This window comes from Xenopus laevis, chromosome 1S (assembly GCF_017654675.1).
Source record: "Xenopus laevis strain J_2021 chromosome 1S, Xenopus_laevis_v10.1, whole genome shotgun sequence".
NCBI classification, from domain to species: domain Eukaryota; kingdom Metazoa; phylum Chordata; class Amphibia; order Anura; family Pipidae; genus Xenopus; species Xenopus laevis.
The window spans coordinates 141,469,684-141,493,510 of NC_054372.1; the positions used below are offsets into that span (position 1 = coordinate 141,469,684).

At 39.3% G+C, this 23,827-nt stretch overlaps 1 protein-coding gene across 2 annotated transcripts in view; it reads left to right on the top strand.

The window, feature by feature from the left end:
• Positions 1-20,925, top strand: part of gnaz.S (guanine nucleotide binding protein (G protein), alpha z polypeptide S homeolog) — a 74,055-nt gene extending 53,130 nt beyond the window's left edge. The window contains exon 3 of one of the 2 annotated variants that reach the window (XM_041580288.1): positions 4,854-6,792. In XM_041580288.1, coding sequence (XP_041436222.1) covers positions 4,854-5,108 — 255 coding nt within the window. In that variant the 3' untranslated portion in view covers positions 5,109-6,792. Of the gene's footprint in view, positions 1-4,853; positions 6,793-17,504 lie in introns of those variants that run through there. The other variant, XM_018244086.2, reaches the window with a different exon arrangement.
• Positions 20,926-23,827: the final 2,902 nt, after the last annotated feature.

The window sequence follows — 23,827 nt, forward strand, 5'->3', positions numbered from 1 at the left end:
GGTCATGTAAAAAAGTAAGTACACCTTCATGGTTACAGGGACTAAATCTGCCTGTATGTCTTTAAACGGGTTTATTTAAGTAGTTCAAGGTATAGAATTTTATAGAATTATTTTTTAAATACCCTGCTGTTGAACACTTCCCCCTACATCCAGCAGCAAACCTAAGGAGAACTACCACTCTCCTGTACAATTGGCACAAGAGCAATTGGGAAGAAAAATGGGGGGAGGCAATAAAGATATGCCTAGGGATTTGCCAGATTTAAATTTGCATCTGGGAGAGCCCTATATTTACACCTGATTAAAACAGGTGCAAGCTACAGGGTATCTTTGTGTCTTTGAATGTTCAGTGTAAAAATACACCCATTGCAGGCATAATGTTGCCATCTGGCTTGTATTTTACCAACCTGGCCAGTAAAAATGATGCAAAGTTTCTGAGCCACTGAGCTGGATATTTGATCTTCATTCAGGTTATATATAAAGTGAAGTAACTGAACAAGAAAAAAGAAAGAACAATTGAGTTTGCAATCATTTAATCAACACATAATTGACAGATAGTTCCCTACCTTCCTTGGCAAAAGTAAATTCACACTTGGTTCTTATACCTGGTATTGCCTAAAACAGGTGTTTCTTATAACTGTCTATCAGCCTCTGACATCGGCAACCGTTGTACCCTGGGCATGTGCCTCTTCTGCCTATCCCTAGTTCCAATCCTGTTACAAAAGTAAAAATTGGGTTGTATATATTTACGCTTTTACATGACTGAATAACCTACTACTCCCATTTACAAATCTGGGTCAAAGTGTACAAAGTACTATGTTTTTACTCACAATACACCATTTTCCCCAAATAGTGCCAGATGTTTGCATCAAAGTATGAAGTGTTACACTTGATGAAGAATGGCATGCTTCAAAGGGTGTGAAGAAATGCCTCGGTCACCTCTTACTTGTCATTTAAAATGCACTCACACTAGCTTCTGTAAATGCAAGGGACATCAGATAAGACATTTGAGAATTGGGACAAAAAGATGTTGATTGACATTTTATCATATACACTTATTCTTTTATGTTTGTATTCAATATATATATATATATATATATATATATATATATATATATATATATATATATATATATATATATATATATATATATATATACACATACAATAGTAGGGTATGCCCCAGCACTCTCTTCAGCGTGTCAGTGGAAATCTCGGTGCTCGCTCCCTAGGGGATGCCGTCTCATCCCCTCGTATTATACACCATAGGAATGAATGAAGCAGCACTCGATTAATGCAAAAAGTGTATTAAAATTCAGTACATCACAAAGCGACGTTTCGGACAAACTATGTGCCCTTTCTCAAGCCAAATGAACTTCACGTAGGCACATAGTTTGTCTGAAACGTCGCTTTGTGATGTACTGAATTTTAATACACTTTTTGCATTAATCGAGTGCTGCTTCATTTATTCCTATGGTGTATATATATATATATATATATATATATATATATATATATATATATATATATATATATACACATATACAGTATATTGAATACAAACATGATCAGTGTATATGATAAAATGTGAATTAGGCCTATGATATACAAAAAGAATAATAGCTGCTGCCTGAAGATTTTTTAGAAAGTGGTCTTATTGTTTCTTGCTTATAATACAAAATCCTTTCCAAATACAGTAAAACAGCAGAATCCATGTTTTGAAGCCTTATTAGTATTATTGCTTAGAGAGTACTAAACTACTGATAAATTGTGCAAAAGCAGTTTTAGGTTAATATAAAAGATATCCTTTATATGGGCTGTTTTTGCTGAGCTTAACATTTTTATTTTGCACTGGTAACTGAACATACTGCTGTATTTTATGGTAACTTCGCAACAGCAAAGGCCAGAAGAAGAATGCAGTTTCTTATGCCAATGGCAATGGAGCACTTTAAAATAAAGTGTCTGATGTACATGGAATGACAGTCAGACCTTTGCTTTAAAAAAAAAGTGAGAGGTGGAGTGTTTTTCCACTGCTGCTTTCCACTGGATGGCAGTGGTGGTTAAAATGGTTGTTTGCCATCGGCAAATCGTCTTATGGTGCCTTATAAAGTAAAATGTGCAATTACAGAAAAAGTCACTTTATTAGTGTTTCAAAATACTTGTAGCTAGTGATGGGCAAACTGCTATATACCCTAATGTACAGTTTTAAAAACCCACAGACTTCAATGCATTTTGCAAATTGTGTGCATTTGTGAATTTTCGGCAAAACAGGACAGATTCGGCCATCACTACTTGTAACTTGTATAATTGTCACATTTTGCCTTGGGATATTGCCATAAATCTAAACTAACTTTATTGAGTATGTTAAAGTGCTAGTGCACATTTAGGGGGTTATTTATTTAGCTTCTGAATTTTTCTAGTCAAACTTTTAAAGGGGAAAATACAGCTTTTTCTGAGGAAAAACACTGGCTCTTTTCGGGATATCGGGAAGTCCAATGGTGTTAAAACTCAGACTTGCAGAGAACATGTAAAAGTCAATGGCAGATGCCAATTGGAAGATTTTCTGAGTTGGGCTGGGTTTTCCGAAAAAATCTTAGCTTTTGGGCCATTTTACAAAAAAGTCGTAGCTTTTTTTATTGTGACTTTTCCCGCACAAAAAAAAAATGTTAACATTTATTGATAAGTAGGGGAAAAATCCTTGTGGATTTGGTCGGAATAGTTTTCAGAAAATAATGAGAACTATTTGGATTTTGATAAATACCCCCCCCATAATGTAACTTTTAAAAATATATTCATTGACAAAGATATTCATTGACAGTTAGACCCAATATATCTTATAGGGGAGCTCCTTTTGCCTAGAAGATGCATTAGAGTTCACTAAAATCACCAGAAACCACAAACCGTGTCTCTCTACATGCAGGATTTGTGCAAAAGGCAGTTATTTTGTTTGCTGGAATCAGTTATTTGAGTGAGCTCTAATTCATCTGCTAGGAAAGGGAGCCACCCTACAAGATATATTGGATCTAACTGTCAATGACTATCTGACACCCAACTCCTGCATGAAGACAGAATGAAGAGAAACAGATGCTGAGAGAGGGATAATGAAGATACGTTTGATTATTTCATAAACTAAGCAGAATATTTAATTGATTGTATATAGAAAGTTTTATTTCAGTAAGATGAAGCTTATATTATATTTTCATTTTCGATAATTCCCTTTTAACCTAAGTTCTGAAACTTTTTAAAGCTTATACAAAGAAAGCAATCACAGCAGCCAGATTTTAAGTCTATGGTCACACAACACGGATTCTCTGCTGACCAAGAATCTGTTAACCACTGCTCCTCTTCTACTGCACTGCACAGGCAATACAGAAGAAGAGGATCTGCAGGGGTAATTATAACAAGTGCAGGCAGCACAGCAGAAAAGGAGCAGCAGATTATTGGCCTGTGTTTCTCCACAGGCCCAAATCAGTGTCATGTGGCCTTAGCCTTATACAGAGGCCACACAAGATAGACCCAGGGCCACCAGCTGGACAGCATTGTTCTAATGGTAGTCACTGATGCTGGCAGCCAAAAATCCTATTGCTCTGTGAAGCTACAATTGTATTGCAAACTACAAACATCACAGTGTACATTATATTAAATGGTAACTTAAAAAGGAACTACACCTTTAATGTGAGCACTAATCACAACCTGAGGCTCTTTGGGACACTGGTTATCGTTTTGTTGTTCAAACAGAATCCACAATGTGAGGTAACAACAATCTCTTCTTTCACTTATTAACTGACAGTGTAAACAGAAACATGGCATTTGTTAATGTTTACACACAGCTTTATTTTCAGTAAATATCAGAATGTGCTCAAGGCAACCGGGATTGTCAAGGAAGTCATCCCCTTGTAGAGGCCAAGAGTGGCAGGCAATTGCATATTTTATATATTATTTCACCTATGTTGAATTGAAGTGTTTTTAAAAATAAGGGCAATTCAGAGGAGTAAGAACATCATCATCAGGTGTACCTTTGGGGGGCAAATGAATCCCCAACGTTGGTTCTAGGACTAGAAGGGGGAACATGAGCCCCCCCCCAGGCCACAGCTGGAGCTAGGTGAGCTCTGGTCATAGAATGGGACTTCTGCTTCTTAGTTCCCAGTATTCTGTCATTGTGAATAGGGTTCTCACCCAGCTGGTATTTGACTTGCTTAGCCATCAAATCGCCAGTTAAGGACACTATTACAAGTTTACCCGCAAGGAACCTGATGGTAAATTTGTAAAACCCGATAAATGCCCCCCTGGCCTACCCCTCACCCAGTGGCGGATTAAAGGAGAAGGAAAGGTAAATTTCATACACTACCTCCCTCTATAGTACGCACATTGTTGTCCTTAATCGCTATATTTTCTCCTCACCAATGCGCATACAAAAGCAGAAAATGATGGTCGATCTTCTGCTCTGCTGTAGAACTGTAGAACGCAGCGGCCATCTTGCTAAATGATTTGAGACAGCAATGCGCATGCGCGAAAAAACTTCCCCTGAGCGCGTCACATGACGTAGCAGCGTTCATTAGCAATAGCGGCACGAGCGCGCCATCTGGGGAGAAAGGCTGCGCCTCTGACATGCGCATTAAACTATAATTGATCCCAACGTGCCTCAAGGCTGCCTCGGGCAGCAGGGAGGAAGCTGCATTGAAAATTAGTGACGTCACCCGAGTCCACTGCTAGATTCTCTGCAAAGCGCTGTTCCTTCTTCTAGACACCACGGAGAAAGCATTAATTAAGCTTTGTAAGTTATGAATGCACCAGTCTTATTATAGAAATCTACTTAAGTTTAACCTTTCCTTCTCCTTTAATACCACTTTCCACAGGGGCCTACCCCCACCCCGCGACATCCCCGACCCCCGCTGGACCTGGTCGGGTGCAGTGCTGCCCCCCAAAAACTCCCAGTACCTGCTTTCTGGCTGTCTGGGAGAAGATTAGGTAAGGTGCATGTCATGTTTTGTCTGCCTCAGCCCTGGCGCTTGTCAATTCCCCCGAATTTGCTTGCAAAATTTTTTAAACTAGATATAAACAAATTGAAAAGCCCCATGGGCCCCTCAGCACTGTGGGCCCCAAGGCTATAGCCTAGCTTAAGCTAGGCATTAATCCGCCCCTGCCCTCACCCCTTATAAAAAGAGGACACCTGCCTCTACCTTATGCATTTCCCCAAACAGCACGCCCCATTTCCTAGCGCCATCCACCTATTTCCATACCCAGTGACATCATCACCATGCGTACCCAACCCCAAGGCCGGTATTACCAGAAAAAAGTGGCTACCCTAATTGTGAGAGAGCCATTTTTTATTTTTTAGAGTAGAACTTGTCAGCAGACATTCTTTGAGGGCAAAGAGCTATGCCTGTATGGGACAGATGGGCATGTGAGTTTCAGGCAAAAAAACAAATGTCCCCTAGCGTCGCACTTTGAGAACAGATCCCTCTCCCTTGTTATATTGAGCCCTATGGAGTTTTAAAAAATACATTGATACAGAGAACATACACAGACAGTGCTATTAGCATTTTAAATTATTACCATACTGAAACATGTTTTAAGGAACTGGCACATTTATCAAAGCCTTTTCATTTTAGTGCAGGTTTGTCAGAACTGATCTGGCAATTTTTTTATTATAGCTTTAAAAAATATACTGTTTCTTCATAAATCAGCCCCATAGTGATGTACCATTATATCTTATTGGTACACATGCATAAACATCATTAAAGACTTTTTCCAATCTGAAATTTAGATGCTAGTTAATCCAAACATGTAATTTTCTATTCTGGATGCTAAGGCCTATTAATAAGAACTCAAATGCCTTGCACTTGCCAGGAGCCTACGTAATGATGACTCAACCAGTTTGTTTTTAAAAGGCTATGGAAGCACAGCAATGTTTTCCTTTGATTGTCACAGTACATAAGATTGCGGCACAGAAACCCATGTATATCATTGTTCCCTGATCACCCAGGCAAACTTCTGTATGCTATTCTATTTGAAGTCTTCAGCCCCTTTATTTCCTGTAGGTTGCTATACACTGGAAAATGATTCCATACTAATTTATTTCCATCCTAGAGCTCAGAAACACAGCCATGAAATAAGCCATGGCATTTCAAGTGCACAAAGGCCATACTGCTCCACAGATGCCAAATGTATTTTCCATAATATCCAGATTTATAGTCCAGGCCTCAATAAACAGCATATACTAGATAGTTCTATGAAGATCGCATCAGCAGAGGAAAACAATACACCTCCATTTTTTTAACTGCAAAGGTCCTTTTAACTGATCTGTGATTTTGCATTTGCCTATAGCTGATCCATATCTATGTAGAATTGATGTCTGTGTTTTTGACAAGAAGTAAATAGTCACATGAAATTCTGAAATACACTAATACATGTCATAGCAAAAAAAAAAGTAATTTGTTTAAATAATAAAAGTTTGTTTCTGTTCCATGCTTCTTTTATTTTGACAACAAAATCCCTTTACAATGAATTGGCATTACTTTCTGCATTGTGGGCTATCTGAGTAATCTATATAACATTGTGTGATCTGCACAAACACCCTAGTGTTTGACAAAACAATGAAAAAAAAAAGAAAAGCAAATGACACTGAATATTTGGGATGATTGTCACTTTGGGGCAGATTTATTAAGGGTTGAATTGAAAATTTGAATTGAGAATTATCCAAACTCGATTCAAATTTAAATTCAAATTGTGAGATTTAACAAACTGTGGCCATTTAAAAGTTCAAATTCGACTATTTGCCACCTAAAACCTGCCAAGTTCATGTATAAGTCAATGGGAGAGGTCCAGGGACCAATTTAGATATTTTACTAGCATTTGAGTTTTTTTCGGAGAAAAAACTTGTAATTCAATTCAAATTCCATAAGAGTTTTCGAGTCGGTAAAATTTGTGCGAGGTTTAGATATTCGATTTTTTTCTTAAATAACCCCAAAATCGAATTTCGAGTATATTCGAATTTCGAGTTAAAAAAAACTCACATGAATTCGAAATTCAACCTTTGATAAATGTGCCTTTTTGTGTATAAATACACATAGCAAATGTCTACCCCTATTACAAAATGTAATCATATTAAAAGTCACTGAAGAGTTTTGTGACCATATAGGGGGAACAAAGACACAAGCCCAGTGGTTTTATTTGGAACTCTGTAGTGTTCTCTAATATCTATATATTTAGAACCTTGATCCTATCCTAGTATAACTAGGAAGCAACAGTAGTAACTATCAAGAGGAAAATGTCCAGGCATCAAGTCCATAGGGGAAAACAATCTTGTGGTCAATAATAGCATATAAGGGTCCGGGCATGGAGCAGAAAAATCAAACTTAGCATTCAGAATCAACAGGGTAGTGAGAAGTGGTATTGTGTGTTTATGAGGGATGGCATGTGCATTACAGCAATTATACCCTATCACACTGATATACTCATACAATTTCTATGAAGCCAAGGGAACAGGGAATTGTAAAGGAATTTCCAAATCAATTATTGACAGCACCAATCAGTTTTTTCTTTTCTTAAAATGCCTTTATTGGGACATGGGCTCTGAACTGTTTGGGGTCAGAGCCCATGTCCCAATAAAGGCATTTTAAGAAAAGAAACAACTGATTGGTGCTGTCAATAATTCCTGTAGACTGACATAGAAATATACAGCTTAGTTCAGGGTAAGTTAGGTACAGAGTTTATAGATAATAGATTCCACGCTTGTATTTATTAAAACCATCTGAAGTGCATACAAAGTAGTACAGATATAGGATCTATTGTCCAGAATGCTTGGGATTTAGGGTATTCTGGATAATTGGTCGTTCTATAATCTGGATCACCATACCTTAAGTCTGCAAAAAATCATTTAAAAGTTAAAGAAACCAATGTAATTGTTTTGCCAGCATTATTGATTCATGCAGCTTAGTTTCCATGAAGTACGAGGTGCTGTTTTATTATTACAGAGAAAAGGTAAAAAAATCTTTCAGTATTAGCTTATGATTCTCAAAATAAAACCAACTTGGTGCAATATCTTCCCCAGAGTAGTCTCATACTCATGTTTTCATGTAGGTTAGACTATTGTATTCACCCCTATTATATTCTTCCCTATTTCCCAAGAATGCATTTCATAATAACTACTTTTTTAGGCCTACAGAATGACTGTAATTTAGTACTGTGCTGTCACAGAAACTTCACTGATTATTTTCTCTTTGTGCCATCTTTCCCAGTTACTCATTATAACCAAGTGGATCAAGTGCAATCCCATGGGAATGTGAGCTATATACATTTCCAGAAAATAGTTGGCTTCATCAGGGTGGATACCCAGTAGACCTGCTTATTGGATAGTGCTGTGAACCTGTGCATACAATTGAATACTATTTGCCAAGATGGGTATGTGTAGTATGGGATATGTGTAGTTTGAGCCCAATGCCCTCCAGCATTGAGGAGTTTGCATCAATACCCACAGCAACTTCCCATCTTTTGATCTTTTTAGAAGTTCATTAAACATTAGCAGAAAGTCAGTCTAAAGGTGGTCATATACAGGCTGCTGATTCTGCTCATTCAGCCTAAGTTGGCTTCTTATCTACCCATGTATGGGGCCCTCCGACAGGCCTGCTTGGCCAATATCTGGCCAAAAATTGTCCCAATGTCAACTGGGCAAGTTTAAAAATCCAATTGGTGTGCAGTGGCTTGTTAAAGGGGTTGTTCACCTTCAAACACTTTTTTTTCAGTTCAGTTGGTTTCGCATTGTTCACAAGAAATAAAGACTTTTTTCCAATTACTTTCTATTTATGACATTTTTATTAATCTTGAAGTGAAAAGTTTCACTTTTCATTTTCTATGGGCAGAGACACATGGTCAGATTAGACAAATCTCCTCTTTTTCAGGGCGACTAATCTCCCTGAACTGCCTTCCCATTGGCAAGAATTAAAATAACCGGCAGGATGGCACTCAGAGAGCTTCCTTTTCTGAAGTCGCCCGAAGTTTCCTCGTGAGGCAACTTCTGGGGACTTCGGAAATGGAACCGCTCCGAGTGCCATCCCGATTTACATTCTAGCCGGCAGGGGAAGGCAGTTCGGAGAGATTAGTCGCCCGAAGAAGAGGAGATTTGTTGCCGGGCGACTAATCTCCCTGAATCTAAGAAGCGGTGGGGGGGTCGCTGACTCTTTAACTTTTCTAAATTGAGAAAAGCTGTTACAATTGATAAAATAGTTGCTAATATTCCACAGATACTGCTGAGAAATGTATCAACTAATTGTATCAACTAAGGGTAGGGGCACACGGCGCGATTTCGCCGCGATTCTGCGCTAAGCGAGTTGTCGCTGCGTTTTTTAAGCCGAAATAGCTTTGCTAACTTTGGCGCTGGAGTCAATGCAAATCGCGGCGAAATCGCTGCGCTAATTCACACGCGGCGATTCGTTTTCTATTGTCGTCCGAAGTTGCCTCGCTGGGCGTTTCCGGGCGACAGTAGAAAAAGAATCGCCGCGTGTGAATTAGCGCAGCGATTTCGCCGCGATTTGCATTGACGCCAGCGCCAAAGTTAGCAAAGCTATTTCGGCTTAAAAAACGCAGCGACAACTCGCCCAGCGCAGAATCGCGGCGAAATCGCGCCGTGTGCCCCTAGCCTAAATGTAGGCAATTGTAACAGCTTAGAATGCTCCTGGATCACTGAGCTGCCAGACTGAAACTTTAAAACTTAAATTTTGTGAAAAAAGCAATTGAAAAAAAGTCGTTGTTAATGGCAAACAATCTGAAAATGACTGAACTGAAAAAAAGTGTTTGGATGGTGAACCTTTTAATGTTGTCCTCGCCCCGACGGCCTGTAGCGTTTTTATGATTCAGTCGCGTCATATCACTCACCTCAAGGTGGACATGTTGCAGCAAGATCCACTCGTTGGACGATTTCACCAGATGAGCACATCTTTCCATGGATGGTCAGTTTAAATATTTCATTAAAGCCGATACTACAGAGCTGATTACTAGTCACTTCTAATACAGAATGTACTGGGTCAGTGTTTCCATGTAAAGCCTTGTATCATGAATTTTGTATTGTATACAGTATATCTTGCATATTTGGAATATATCCCTAAGCTCAAGTAACCGGCAGCAGCGATTGGTAGAGAAGCCCTAAACATATGTTGTAACATTTCTTCTATGTTGAGTTTTACTTACTTTTTATATTAAACACCACCTTGGAATGTGGTTATAAAACGACTTAGCCTGAGACACTGTACCCTTTTATGGTCATGAAATTTAAGTGACTTCTATTTTCTTATATTATACAGAAAGGGTTACATTAGAAAACAGACAGTAGAACTCTAAACAGTTCAGAACAATTAGTTCAGTTTGTGATGATTAAAAGATATCTGTTGACAAACTAGTTGTGTGATTTTAGATTCAGATATTCTCCCTGGTGACAGTTCTTAAAATAATATTTATTGACACAATTCTGAGGTACTAACAGTTCTATTCATTTTAATACCATCCCCAAATAGTAAATTAGTTACAAATGCTATCCAAGTGTTTCTTTTTATACTTCTTTTAATGTGAAAGTTGTTCCACATATGCCTTTAGTAAGCTGTGTTTAATTTGCTCTTTGTTTTTAAATTGCTTTGTGGGAAAGGGACGAAGGGAAAAAACATTAACCACAGTCATGTGTTCATTCTTTCTGCATTGGACAGTTATGTTAAAGTCACTATGTATTTACAAAACATGTTTGTACTATGCGGTTTATAAGAATTGTGATATTTGGAAACATTTGTGACATGAGCTTATTCAGTTCCGCTAATGTAGAAAAAGTCTCCACAGATTTAAAGGAAACTATAATACTCTGAACCATTTCCCAACATCCCTTAGATTAACAGTGTAATGCAACCCCTATCTCACCTGGTACTATTATGAATTGATGGATTCTGGGATATTAAAGGAGAAGGAAAATCACAGGGGGTTGTGATTATAATCACTTACCTGCCAAGTGCTTCTGTTAGCAGAAAATGGCACCGGAATGCGCCGAACCCAGTATTCGGTTCGGGATTCGGCCTTTTTCAGCAGCAGAACCGAATCCTAATTTGCATGCAAATTAGGGGCAGGGGCAGGAAATCACGTGACTTTTTGTAACAAAACAAGGAAGTAAAAAATTTTTTCCCCTTCCCACCCATAATTTGCATATGCAAATTAGGTTTGGATATGCAGATGCAAATTAGGATTTGGTTCGGGGGTTCGGACGAATCCAAAATAGTGGATTCGGTTCATCCCTAGTTTTCAGCAAGCACCATGGAGTGAACCTCATTTTTTTTGCTCTAGGGCCAAATACGGTTGCCACCTGGCCGGTATTTTACCAGATTCTGAGATTTATGCAGTGTGATCAGGTGATTTTTCTATTATTTATGTACATTGCTTCCCTACAACGGTTCCTCTTATATGTTGACAAAGGGTTATACATGCCCTTCATGTAAGCATGGAGGATACATGAGCAAATACTACTAGTGCATATGTGATTGTGTAGGTGTCGTGCATGGGGCATATTTCCAGTCTGATAATGCCATGCGTAGGAGCAGTGCTTGCGTATGGAGCTCTATCTGCTTTGGCAGTGCAGCATCTGCCGTGTGATCGGAGCTCTTGCTTTCTCTGTGAATATTTTAACACTGAGAATACTGCTATTTCCATGACAACCGGGAAAGCTCAGTCAGATGGATTCCAAGAGAATGGAGAGGGCAGATGGAAAAGGACCCTTCTCTACTTCTTGTAGACTGAGTACACAGCCTTGAGCTTCAAAGATCAGCACAAGATGGGAAGGGAGGGGGAGCAGCTGGACATCAGACCAGATTTTCCACTGCAAATTAAAAATATATTTTCAGATACTCAAAAATGAAAGGGCTAGGAGTTTGTACATCTGAAGTATATAGAAATAAGCAAGCATTTACACCATGTTAGATGACTTTAGCTTAAAATAAGGCAACACATTCAAATGGAGAGTAGGAAAATACAAAATCTTAAATACCACTCCTTTGCCCTCACAAAAGGTGACTACAAAATCAGACGAGTCACTGATTAACTGAGTACTTTACTAGGCACAGAAAAATGTGGCTTCTGGTAGCTAATGGCATGAGGGGGGTTTTGCCAGTTTATGCCAGCAAAAAGCAGCTATTAAAAAGGCCTGTCCATCTGTCAGCACTTATAATAATAATCAATACAAAGTGCCCTGTCTGAAGCAGCGGTGACTGGTGGACCTCTGCATTTTTGCACAGAGGATTGCCTGTCACTGCTCCAAATAGGGCTTTTTACACATATAATATAAGAGGGGACTGATGAATATAGAATAATGCAAGTAGCTACTGTAAGAATTAAGCACCTCTGCTGTTCTCTTCTTTGGCTCCTCATACTTCTCCTTCCAAAGAGTCGACTGAGATGAGCCTTTCTGCTACACTTTGCTGCTCTCATTAAATAAACTAATAAATAAGGTAACAGGCACAAATTAAACCTGGACGGAAGAAACATATATGCTTTTAGCATTAATAAAATGTAGGATTCAATCCCAATATGGCTAGAATGATTTTTCCCTCTGAAGAAGATGAGTTCATTGTGGTGGTGCTGGATGGAGTTTTATGAGGGCAACCAAGAAAAGAACGGAAATGTGGATCCTTAGGGACAGGGGTGGTAAAATAGAGCTTTAATAAGAATGTTGATGCTGATCTGACCAAGCAAACCAGCTTCAATCTGCATGATAAGGGTCTTGAAAGAATGGTTTCTGAATATGAGAAAGGAGAAATAGGATCATAAAAAGTGTTAACCATTAATATTACTTGACAAGTCACTCGTTTCTGTCCTGTATATGAAACATTTGTATTTGCTATCAATTTCCTGTGTTCATCCAAATTTTATCTGTTGTCTAAACAAAGCCAGTGGCGCATTAATGCCATACACATACCTATAATATAATATAAAATAACATTTTGTACAATTATCAGTGTGTTGAGGCCTATTGATCCCCTTGTACTATGGTAACAGGTTTGCATATTGGGCAGATTAAAATTTTTCATCTGTCCATCCACCATGTTGGCCAGTTTGTGGTACATCGGCAGATTAGGAAGGTCCTTCACCTGAACAATAGGGCAGAGCCAGCCATACCATGTATTACCCCCTCATATGCCTTCAGTCTGCACGACTCATGGGCTAACTGGGTGGAAAGAGTACCTAGTTGACCCATGTATGACTATCAATAGGCTCATGACACAAAGTATTTGTTCCTCAGAACTTTTGGATTCAACCCAAATTCTTGGGACTATGACACATAAAATGTTGCCCTCCTGCAGCAGACAAAATGCCCCTCTTTTCCGCTTGCATGTTTTGGTGCTGAGATCCAACAGAGATTTTTTTATTCTGTATGTTCAAGACCAGTGAGCAAGCATGGATGTACTTATTCTTCAGGGGACCGTAGCTCAAAAATGTGTTGTTGACGTTTTTAAACGACGATTGTCTTACATAGTGCACCCACACTTGCAGGAAAAAGCCATAAAAGTAAATGCTGGCCACTGTTAATAAAGCTACTAATAAAGCTGTGGGAACATAATGCTCAAACCCACCCATGTGCCATTGTCATAATAATGAGTCAATCTGTGGGTCAGCAATACCATATACCCTATGACTAAGTTTCTTATGGACACGAAACAAGTAAGGCTGGAGATGATTGTTCGAATAAAGATTTTTTCTACTTTTTAAACCGTTTTTTTGGACTGATCTATATGTGGCTTTCCAGAGTGCCCTAAACCTTCTCTATATTTTATATGGATTGTCCGCTCCCCTGAGCTGAGGGCCTGAGGCAGGAGCACAAGTGGATGTTTCTATGCTTAGATTTATATCTTATATCAGCTATACCATAGTCTGCCAACAAAATCATAGAATATTTTACAACTGCCCTGCTTCATCACTTCAGTACTATATAAAAACATCACTTGAGTAAAACCCTGATTCAAACAAAAGTGAGGTTCCAGCTGATACCAGGCATGAGTCAGCAATACAACTGATTCTGCTTGGAATTTGTTGGAAAAAGGTTTAATTTTTGTTATCGTCATATGAAATAGTTTTTTGATACTTTCTTTAGTCATAATACACTCTGCCGCTCAGTGGTATAAGTTTGGGGGCCAGGTCCCCTGAAATATTTTTTTTTCCTGGGACCCGGGTGAATTCACAGGTCATCCATGATGTGAAAAAAATCCTACAGAGGAAGAAGACACTGGTTCACAGTGGGTGCAGGCCTGCTTCCTCTGCAGGGGACTGGAGTAATGGGGGCCCACCGGGACTGCCACATGAAGGCCCCTCCAGGCAGTCCCTTTGCGCGATTCGGTGAATGCCAGTTCGGGCGCGAATGCTGGTGTGGTGTGCACATGAACGAACGCTGGTGCAGCGTGTGCCTGCGCGAACGCCGTTGCACTGTGTGGAGTCGTACGTTTTCATAAGGGGAAGCCCAATTAGAGGAGTATGGCTGGGCTGGCGGGGGCCCATGAGGGCCGGGGCCCAACAGATTTTTTCCTGGTGTCCCGGCGGCCCAGTCCGACACTGTTCCTCTGTAGTAAGGTTACTGCTTCTATTTGTTTCTCCTTTCTCCTATGGCATAATTAATTGTGATCTTTGCCAGTATTCTGTCAGTGGCATAATTTGACTGAACCAGAAACTCGCCTTTGCCTTCCCATATGACTATATGCTTGCTTGTTTGTAGTGGGAGACAAAGTATAAGGCCGTAACTTCACGTGTTGAGTAGTTTGTGTTCAATATTTAATGATTTGTGAGCTTCTGGATTCCACAGTAATCAAATCCCCGGTGCCAGTGTCATAACTACCAGGCGTGTTGGGCGATTGCATTTGGATCCTTACCTCTTCTGGGCCTGCTGAAGTAGCAGAACTGAAGGGAATTTCTTGTACAACAAGAGAATGTGTATCTGTGCACCTGGCCTGGCCAAGGAGAGCTACATTACTGCACTTATAAGGAATAGACTATGACAATCAATTAGTTCGCCATCCAATAACTTTGTTCCGTTCAGCTGTTTTCAGAATATTCTCCAGAAATAAAGACTTTTTTCAATTGCTTTCCATCATTTATTTTTTATAGTTTTTTCCAAAATTGAAGTTTAAAGTATAATGGTCCTGTCTGTGGGGTTGCAGTCTGGCATCTCAGTGATCCGGGAGCAGATTCTGTTATAATTTGCTACATTAGTTGATACATTTCTCAGCCATATCTTTGGCATATTGGCAACTATAGTATCAATTCTAACAGCTGCCTTGAAAGGGGAACTACACAAAAACATAACTTAAGCTTTTTGAAAAGTAAACATAATTTCAAGCAGCTTTGCAATATACATCAATTAAAAAAATATGCAGTGTTTTCATGATTGTTATTGGTTTCTGACAGTTCCCTAAGCCTAGCCCCCTGCTCTTCTGAGCTAACTGACTACTGTTACTTTGTATCAACAGCAATCTGTCCTCAGCCTGCATCCTCCAAACCCCACAATTCCCTGCACACGTGATTTCAATAAGGAATAGAACATCACAGTGCAATGCATTGTGGGCCTCTTTATCAAATTTTGGTTTGGAAGCCGGAGTTCCCCTTTAATGAAACTCAAGAGATTCTGCTCAGCAGGGCCAAAGATAAGAAATGTATCAATTTAAAACAGATTAACAGTCAGAGACCCCCCACCCCCCCAGAGCTGCTTTAGAAAAAATGAAACTTTACACTTCAATATTAGAAAAACAGTCACAAATAGAAATAGAAAGAAAGTAATTGGAAATAATTCTTTATTTCTGTTGAACGATCTAAAACTAATTGAATTGAAAAGAGCGTTTGAAGTTGAGCAACCCCTTTAAAGGATAGAGTAAATTATGCCGAGTTCTAAAACAGGTTTGTCACTGCTTCATACAAAGCTGATCAGAGGATAGATCCATCCATTTAATCTATGTGCAAGTAAGAATAAGATTACTAGAATTAGTGCGAAGCTTATTTCCCTTTAATGAGCTCATTATAACAGCTTGTCTAGTTGAGCTCTTAAAGTAGAAACTCCACCCAAAAAACATTTTGCATAGTGCAATTCCAAGCAACTTTAAAACATGCATTAGTTCAGAATTGTCAATGGTTTTATCATTTGTAAATGTAATTGCTTTTGAAAAAAAGCTTTTTTATATTCTCTGCATACCTGAAACAATGTAGCAGAAAAAAAAACACGTGGGCACTGACCATCTACAATGGATAAAGATTCAGAACCAGCCAACATAAAGGGATAAAACAAGTATTAATTTGATTGCAATTTTGCAAATATATTTACAAATATCTTTAAAACTTAAAGCAATTGTTTAATTATTGTAATAATAATAATAATAATAAATAATATGTATATTGAAAAGCTGCTTGGATTTAAAATTTCTTTCATTTGGCAAAAACTGTTTTGAATAGACATCTCCTTTAAATGAGAACTAAACCCTAAAACTGAATATGATAAAAAAAATGCCATATTTTATATAATGAATGTATTGCACCCGCCTAAAGTTTTAGGTTCTCAATAGCAGCAATGATCCAGGACTTCAAACTTGTCACTGGGAGTCACCATCTTGGAAAGTGTCTGTGACACTCACATACTCAGTGGGATCCGAGCAGCTGTTGAGAAGCTAAGCAAAAAATTGGGTTTGCCTGTGATATAAGCTGATGCTACAATGTTAGTTATTAAATGTGGATGCTAATTGCACTGGGTTCTGAGCTGACGAAGTAATTATCAGAAATAAAGGAGACATTTTGTAAGTAAAACAGGAACCAATCAGCAGCTAGGCTGAACTGAGAGGGAACTGAAGTCTGTCTTCCTTGTGTGACTACAGAGCTGTGATTGGCTATCCCCTCCTTCTGTGCTTCTAGCAGGAACCGTTAGGACACGCCTACCCCTCATTTCTATGGGGAGCTCCAATAAAGGAGCAATTTTTGAAGTCAATATTAATTTACAGCCAAAAGTAAAACAAGCACCACATAGGATTTATTATGTTCATGGATCACTGAGCTGCCAGACTGAGACACTAGAGACAGGAACATTGAACTTTTAAACTTGAATTTTGGGAAACAGTATAAAAGTGAAAAAAGTGTTTGTAAGGTAAAACTTCGGGCGACTTTGGAAAGCCGAGCAATTTACATTCTAGCTGGCAGGAAGGCAGTTCTGGGAGACTAGTCACCCGAAGAAGAAGAGATTTGTTGCAGGGCGACTAATCTCCCAAAATAGCAGTGTGTGTCTCTGCCCTTAGGGTGGTGGCAGATGGGAAGATTAATCGTCCAGCAAGAAATCTTTTTCACTGTGGGCGTCTAATCTCCCTGAAATGCATTCACGCCGGCATGAATACGAATATGAATCGCTTTGGATTTTAGAAGTCACCTGAAGTTTCCTCATGAGGCACACTTAAATATTCTTCATTAATTTTGGATACCATGTTTCTTTTTTTTCCCCTAACAACTTCTCTCTGTTTCTATAGAGCCGTATGGCAGAGAGTCTTCGCCTATTTGATTCCATTTGCAACAACAACTGGTTCATAAACACCTCTCTCATTCTTTTCCTCAACAAGAAGGACCTCCTAGCTGAGAAGATACAACGCATCCCGCTAACGATCTGCTTCCCTGATTACAAGGGTCAGAACACATATGAGGAAGGAGCTGTCTATATCCAACGTCAGTTTGAGGACTTAAACCGCAACAAGGAGACCAAGGAGATTTACTCCCACTTCACCTGTGCTACGGACACAAGCAACATTCAGTTTGTATTTGATGCAGTGACAGATGTCATTATCCAGAACAATCTAAAATACATTGGCCTGTGCTAAGTGTTCCTCTTGTGGCCCGCACAGGGAAAGTGGTATGCTTATAGCCCTGGCCATTTGTCATGGGATAGAGCAAATACAGAGGCAGAGGGCTGCACTCAGGACTTCCCCACATACTGCACTGAGAATCCAGTATAAATCCCTCACCTCTTCACCTGCACAAACTTTCCAATAATAAACAGGGGAAGGCGTTGTTAGTCTGTTTGGACGATATAAAATTCTGGTCTCTTACCAGAAAGATGCCATTTCTCTTCTCCCTGCGTCTTGTATGTGTGTGTTTATGTATGCGTCTATTTGTGACTGATTGGTGTCTGGAGTGTTAATCTATGATTCCCTGTGTGTTTTTATTTTATTTTATATTCAGGGTGATTGAACTAAACCAGGAAAGAAACTGGCTGTTAGCTAGCTCATTTTTGTTGACCGGGGATGGCAAATACTTTTAAGCCAACATGAACAAACAAGAAAAAGGATTGTTCCATTCACTTTTGGCATTTCTGTACGTGCCATAAGTATAAATTATACAGGGTTCGTGTGCTTTAAATTTTGCATTGACTATGTTATGCATTTGCAACTGTGGTTGAAAATAGGAACAAATATGGTCTTGCAGGGCAAACGAAAAGCGTTTGAAGCCAGTGTCTACTTGCCAAGAGTGCCAATGTTTTACCAGTCTCCTATCATATGCAAAGCAGTGCTGTCATTAACTGTTATGCACGCTTTACACAATTGTGCAACATCATGGAAATGCCACGTCTCGAATTAAAGCAGTGTTTGATAGTTTGTCTGCCAGAGACCTATTTTTCCAATATCTGGAGTTCTAAAATTCTGCAGCAGCCCTGATAACATATGTATTGTGACTGCAAATATATGACTGCTCTTGCTTATATATATATATACACTAATTAAAACTTTCCCCTGTGGTACCCAGATAGTGGTAAAACCTGGATATAATGCAGAATCCGCCTTTTATGCCAAAATGCCCCCCCCCCCGCTAATAAAGGTGCTACCAAGCTGCAGGGTACCAACACACTAATTTATGTCTATATTTAGACAGAATCTATATATTTTTTCCTGTCCATGTTTGCAAAGAAAGGTATCACAACCAGTTTAGGAGTATGTCATATGTGGGGGTTTGTCAACATGAATTTTATCCAAAAGAGAAAAAAAAGTGCAACAATAATTAAGGGATGGATGTAAATTTAAGGATAAGTAACCCTTTAAAATAAGTGAATGTAAAATTGATGAGGGTACTATTCTAAGCACTTTTGCAATGTACATTCATAATTTTTTTTTATTCCAGTCTATTAGTGATGTGCCGTCTGGCCCAATACCCGCAGGTCGGTTGGGTTCAGGCCGACCTCGCACCCCCCTCTCCAACCTTACAAATGCCGACTTCCGGGTTGAACTTTTATAGGCGCACACCCCGCCCCTTTTGTGACATCATCGGCGGGTAGGCGTGGGTCTATAAAAGGAACGCAGAAGTCGGGTTTGAGCTGAGGGAGGGCGGGTGGGTGCAGGAAAATCTGACTCACACATCACTACAGTACAGTACTGTTAATATGAATGATTTTTATTCCAACAGTGCCACATGCCGGTCAGTTTTTGACCAGTCTGATCACCAAATAGTCATGGAAGTTTTCAGGAGAAAGAAAGAGGCTGCTCTGATGTTCTTAGGAAAGATTTAAGAAAGGTTTCTAATTGTTTCCTTAGCAGAAGAACATCAGAGCAGCCTCTTTCTTTCTCCTGAAAACTTCCTTGACTAATTGGTTGTCAGACTGGTCTGAAAATGACCAGCAGGTGGCGCTGTTGTAACAAATTTCATTCATATTAACAGTACTGGAATGTACTAGAATAAATAATGAAGGTACATTGCAAAAGTGATTAGAATAGCCACCTCATCAATGTTACATTCACTTATTTTAAAGGGTTACTTACCCTTTAAGGCACAACTACTGCTTAAAAAATAAGACTGACGTATGTTTAGGACACAGTTCTCAGTGGGAATCAATCTTTAATAGTTTTTTTTCCTGAAAAAAAAAGGAACCCTGTGGTGACAAAATGGCATGTTGATCAGCTTAGGACCAAATAATTACCAAGAACTCAGCAGACTTGTGTTGTGCAGCAAGTTTTAACTAAAACTGAACAATAATCTCATTCGTTTGCATTCTCTGATTCTGCACGCAACATTTATAAGCAGTTCCAAAAAGAATTCATGGTTTACCCGAGGGGACATGCCCCCTTCTGGCCTCTTCTGTAACAACGATTCGAATGCAATGGGTTTCTCTGTAATAGTAATGAAATAGGAGAGGTGCTGACAAACTTCAGTTGCCAATTCCTCTGATGTTTTCCATACAAAGAAAAAGCAGGACCTTTTCAAAACATTTTACAAATGTGATCAAGTATTTTGGTTTGTTAACACTGGAAAAATATAACACTGGCTATTTATTTTGCAAAAAAAAAAAAGAAAAACAGGAGGAACTTTCAGCCTCTTAAATATTTAAACTGAGACTTACTGACTTTATGGTGAGGCCTATGAGATTTTTTTATTCTTTAGACTGAAGCAGTGTACTAAACAGGGAGCAATATGAACAACCTCCCATTTTGCTTTATAAATGATAAAATTAAGGTTCTGAGTAAAGGGTAACATCAGCTAAGCCGTGAGCCTTTCATTTGCCTATTCTGTAAGGAAGCGGGGGGGGGTGGGGGATCTTTTATTTATATTCTTTCCTGGAAGAAGAGCAGCAAGTTCTGGATGCCTGAGTGAAGTCTGTGTGTAAATTAACTGAGTCAGTGTAAAGCACATCCACTTGGTATGTATTATGTACCCCTTTCCAGCTTCATGTGTAACTCTAGCCACACAGTTCCCTCCTTCAAACACAACCACCTGAAAATAAGTGTAAGATTCCTCTGCCAAGGGCTTAAACCTTCGGGCTCAGGGGTCTGCAGCACTGTGTTCCCGTTTTATGGTTCTACTCACAGTGCCTTGCAGGCTCCTTCAGCCCTGAAGCTTGATGACACTACAAATCATTTTGTAATGAAAACTCCACTGGCGAAAGGGAAATAAAGGTTCTGAATGATCTGACTTGGTGGTTTTTTTTCATCTTACTGGTGCCTAAAGGCAATGTGGGCCTCACGCTTGCAATGTGTTACTATTTCAATGCTCCATTATTTGCTGGGAAACCTACGTATAACTGTATGGTATCCAACATCTAATAACAAAACCATTTCATTTCTGTGGCAATTTAATTTCTCCCCCCTGCTTCTTTTCCTGAAGATAAGCCTTAGGCAATAATAAATGACGCAGAGAACCACAAGCAAATGTACTAAAAATTACAAGTCTGGACCTTAAAGGAGAACTAAACCCTTAATGAAAAAAACCCCTACTCCCTACCCTACATTGACCGCCTCCCTGCTCGCCCCCAGCCTAGCTGCTACCCCTGGTAAATGCCCCTAACTCTTTACTTACCCCTCTGTGCAGACGCCATCTTCCGGCACTTCAGGTCTTCTTCTTTCATTTCGGCAATTTCCGTGACTTTCGGCGCATGCTCCAACTGCGCATGTGCTGATACACCGATCTCATTCTGAAGATTACCGAAGAGAAGAAGATGGCGTCCGTGAACTCTGATGCCCTTAATCTGCACCGAGGGGTAGGTAAAGAGTTAGGGGCATTTACCCAGGGGTAGCAACTAGGCTGGGGGAGCAGGGAGGGGAGTCTATGTAGGGTTGGGGGTAGGGATTTTTGTTAATTAAGGGTCGAATTTTCCTTTAAAGGAATTGTTCAGTATAAAAATAAAAACTGGGTAAATATAAAAAAAATTTCAATTTAGTTAGTAGCCAAAAATGTAATGTATAAAGACTAGAGTGACTGGATGAATAACAGGACAGAACACTACTTACTGCTTTGCAGTTCTCTTGGTTTCCACTGATTTTCCACTGATCAGTCACTTGAGGGGGGGGCACATGGGTCATGAATCCCCTTCAAGTCACTGACTAACTCAGAGTTAGAGAGCTGAAAAGCAGGAAGTAGTGTTCTGGCTATTATCCAGTCACTCCAGCCTTTATACATTACATTTTGGCTAACTAACTATATTAGAAACATTTTTTATTTTTCAAAGCCTATTTACCCAGTTTTTATTATTAATTATTATTATTATTATTATTATTATTATTAATAATAATAAATACAATAAAACATTAGCAACATTTTTCTTAAACAAGAAAAATCGCACCAAACAGCTATTTTCCCATGAGAATTTAATAAGAACAAGGTGAGATGTTAAGCAAATATTTCACCTGGTAAAATGTCTCACAGGACAATGAAATGAAACACAGGACAACTAGGATGCTAGCATTAAATCCAGCCAGCTGTAATATGCCAAAAAATAGCCTGTCACAGAGATATACAGGGCAAGGAAGTGCATTCAATACAATGAACACAATGAGATGCAGTGCACCAGAAAAGACATCAGTTACACACAAGTTGCTGGTTTTCTTACCAACCTCAAAATCTAAAAGAAGGTGTGATATTCCATTAACCAAAGTACGTTGACCAGATGTTCTCATCTAAAATCTTTGTGATGCACCCAAATTTGTATTTTAATCAACCACTCGTCTGCCTGCCTGTTTGTGGCAAAGGGCCAAGTTAAAGGGGAAAAATTGGCCAGGGAGGGAACTACCATAGTTTCTGTAGAAAAGGTGCATACACTAAGGGGCAGATGTATTAAGGGTCGAATATCGAGGGTTAATTAATCCTCAATATTCGACTGGCAAATTAAAATTCTTCGACTTCGATATCGAAGTCGAAGGATTTTGCGCAATTCATTTGATCGAACGATCAAAGGAATAATCGTTCGATCGAACGATTAAATCCTTCGAATCGAACGATTCGAAGGATTTTAATCCATCAATCGAAGGATTATCCTTCGACCAAAAAAAGATAGCCAAGCCTATGGGGACCTTCCCCATAGGCTAACATTGACTTCGGTAGCTTTTAGGTGGCGAACTAGGGGGTCGAAGTTTTTTCTTAAAGAGACAGTACTTCGACTATCGAATGGTCGAATAGTCGAACGATTTTTAGTTCGAATCATTCGATTCGAAGTCGAAGGTCGAAGTAGTCCACCCGATGGTCGAAGTAGCCAAAAAAACACTTCGAAATTCAAAGTATTTTTTCTTCTATTCCTTCACTCGAACTTAATGAATAGGCCCCTTAATCTGAATTTCCAGAAATAAATGTGTTTTATTTTACACAATAACAAACAAGGGAAAGTTGTGCTCACCACTATTTTTTAAAACCATTAGGCGGGGGGTGCAATGAGGCTGTGACCACAATATACATATAGACAAATACAAGAGTCCTCTGCACTCAACCCATTATCAATATATTTAAGACAGAGACATTTTGTGCATACTGCTACTGAAAAATTCCTTACCCTTTAAACAAAACAGGGATTGTTTGTCCATATATTGCAATATATTTAAGCTGGCCAACTATGTCAGTCATCCCATATCTGGCCAGTCCTACGCTTAATTTTCATCTGATTCATTAAGAATTCTATTGCTTCATTATACATTTTACAAAGGGACTAAGTTTTACCTGCAACTTACTAGCTGCTTGCAAAGTAAAACTCCCAAACTTGGCTGCCCTTTTATTAGACACCAGTGGGATCACCTGACTATAGCTGGGAAGGGCGGGAGCTACAACATGGAGCTGGTCACTGCTCCTGTATAAACTATAACAAACAAGGGAAAGTTGTGCTCACCACTATTTTTTAAAACCAGTGGTGAGCAGAACTTTCCCTTGTTTGCTATAGTCAAAAAAGGGGGAGGAGCAGACAGGCACGCTCTTATAAATATAGGCTGGCAAAGTAAGTCCACAAGCAGGGAAGGCAGAAGGGAGAGCTCAGCTGGAATGTACCTGTGATCCACAAATCCAGTGTGAATGCTGGCCCAAATCCACTTGAGCTGTGGATCCCGCTGGTTTCAAG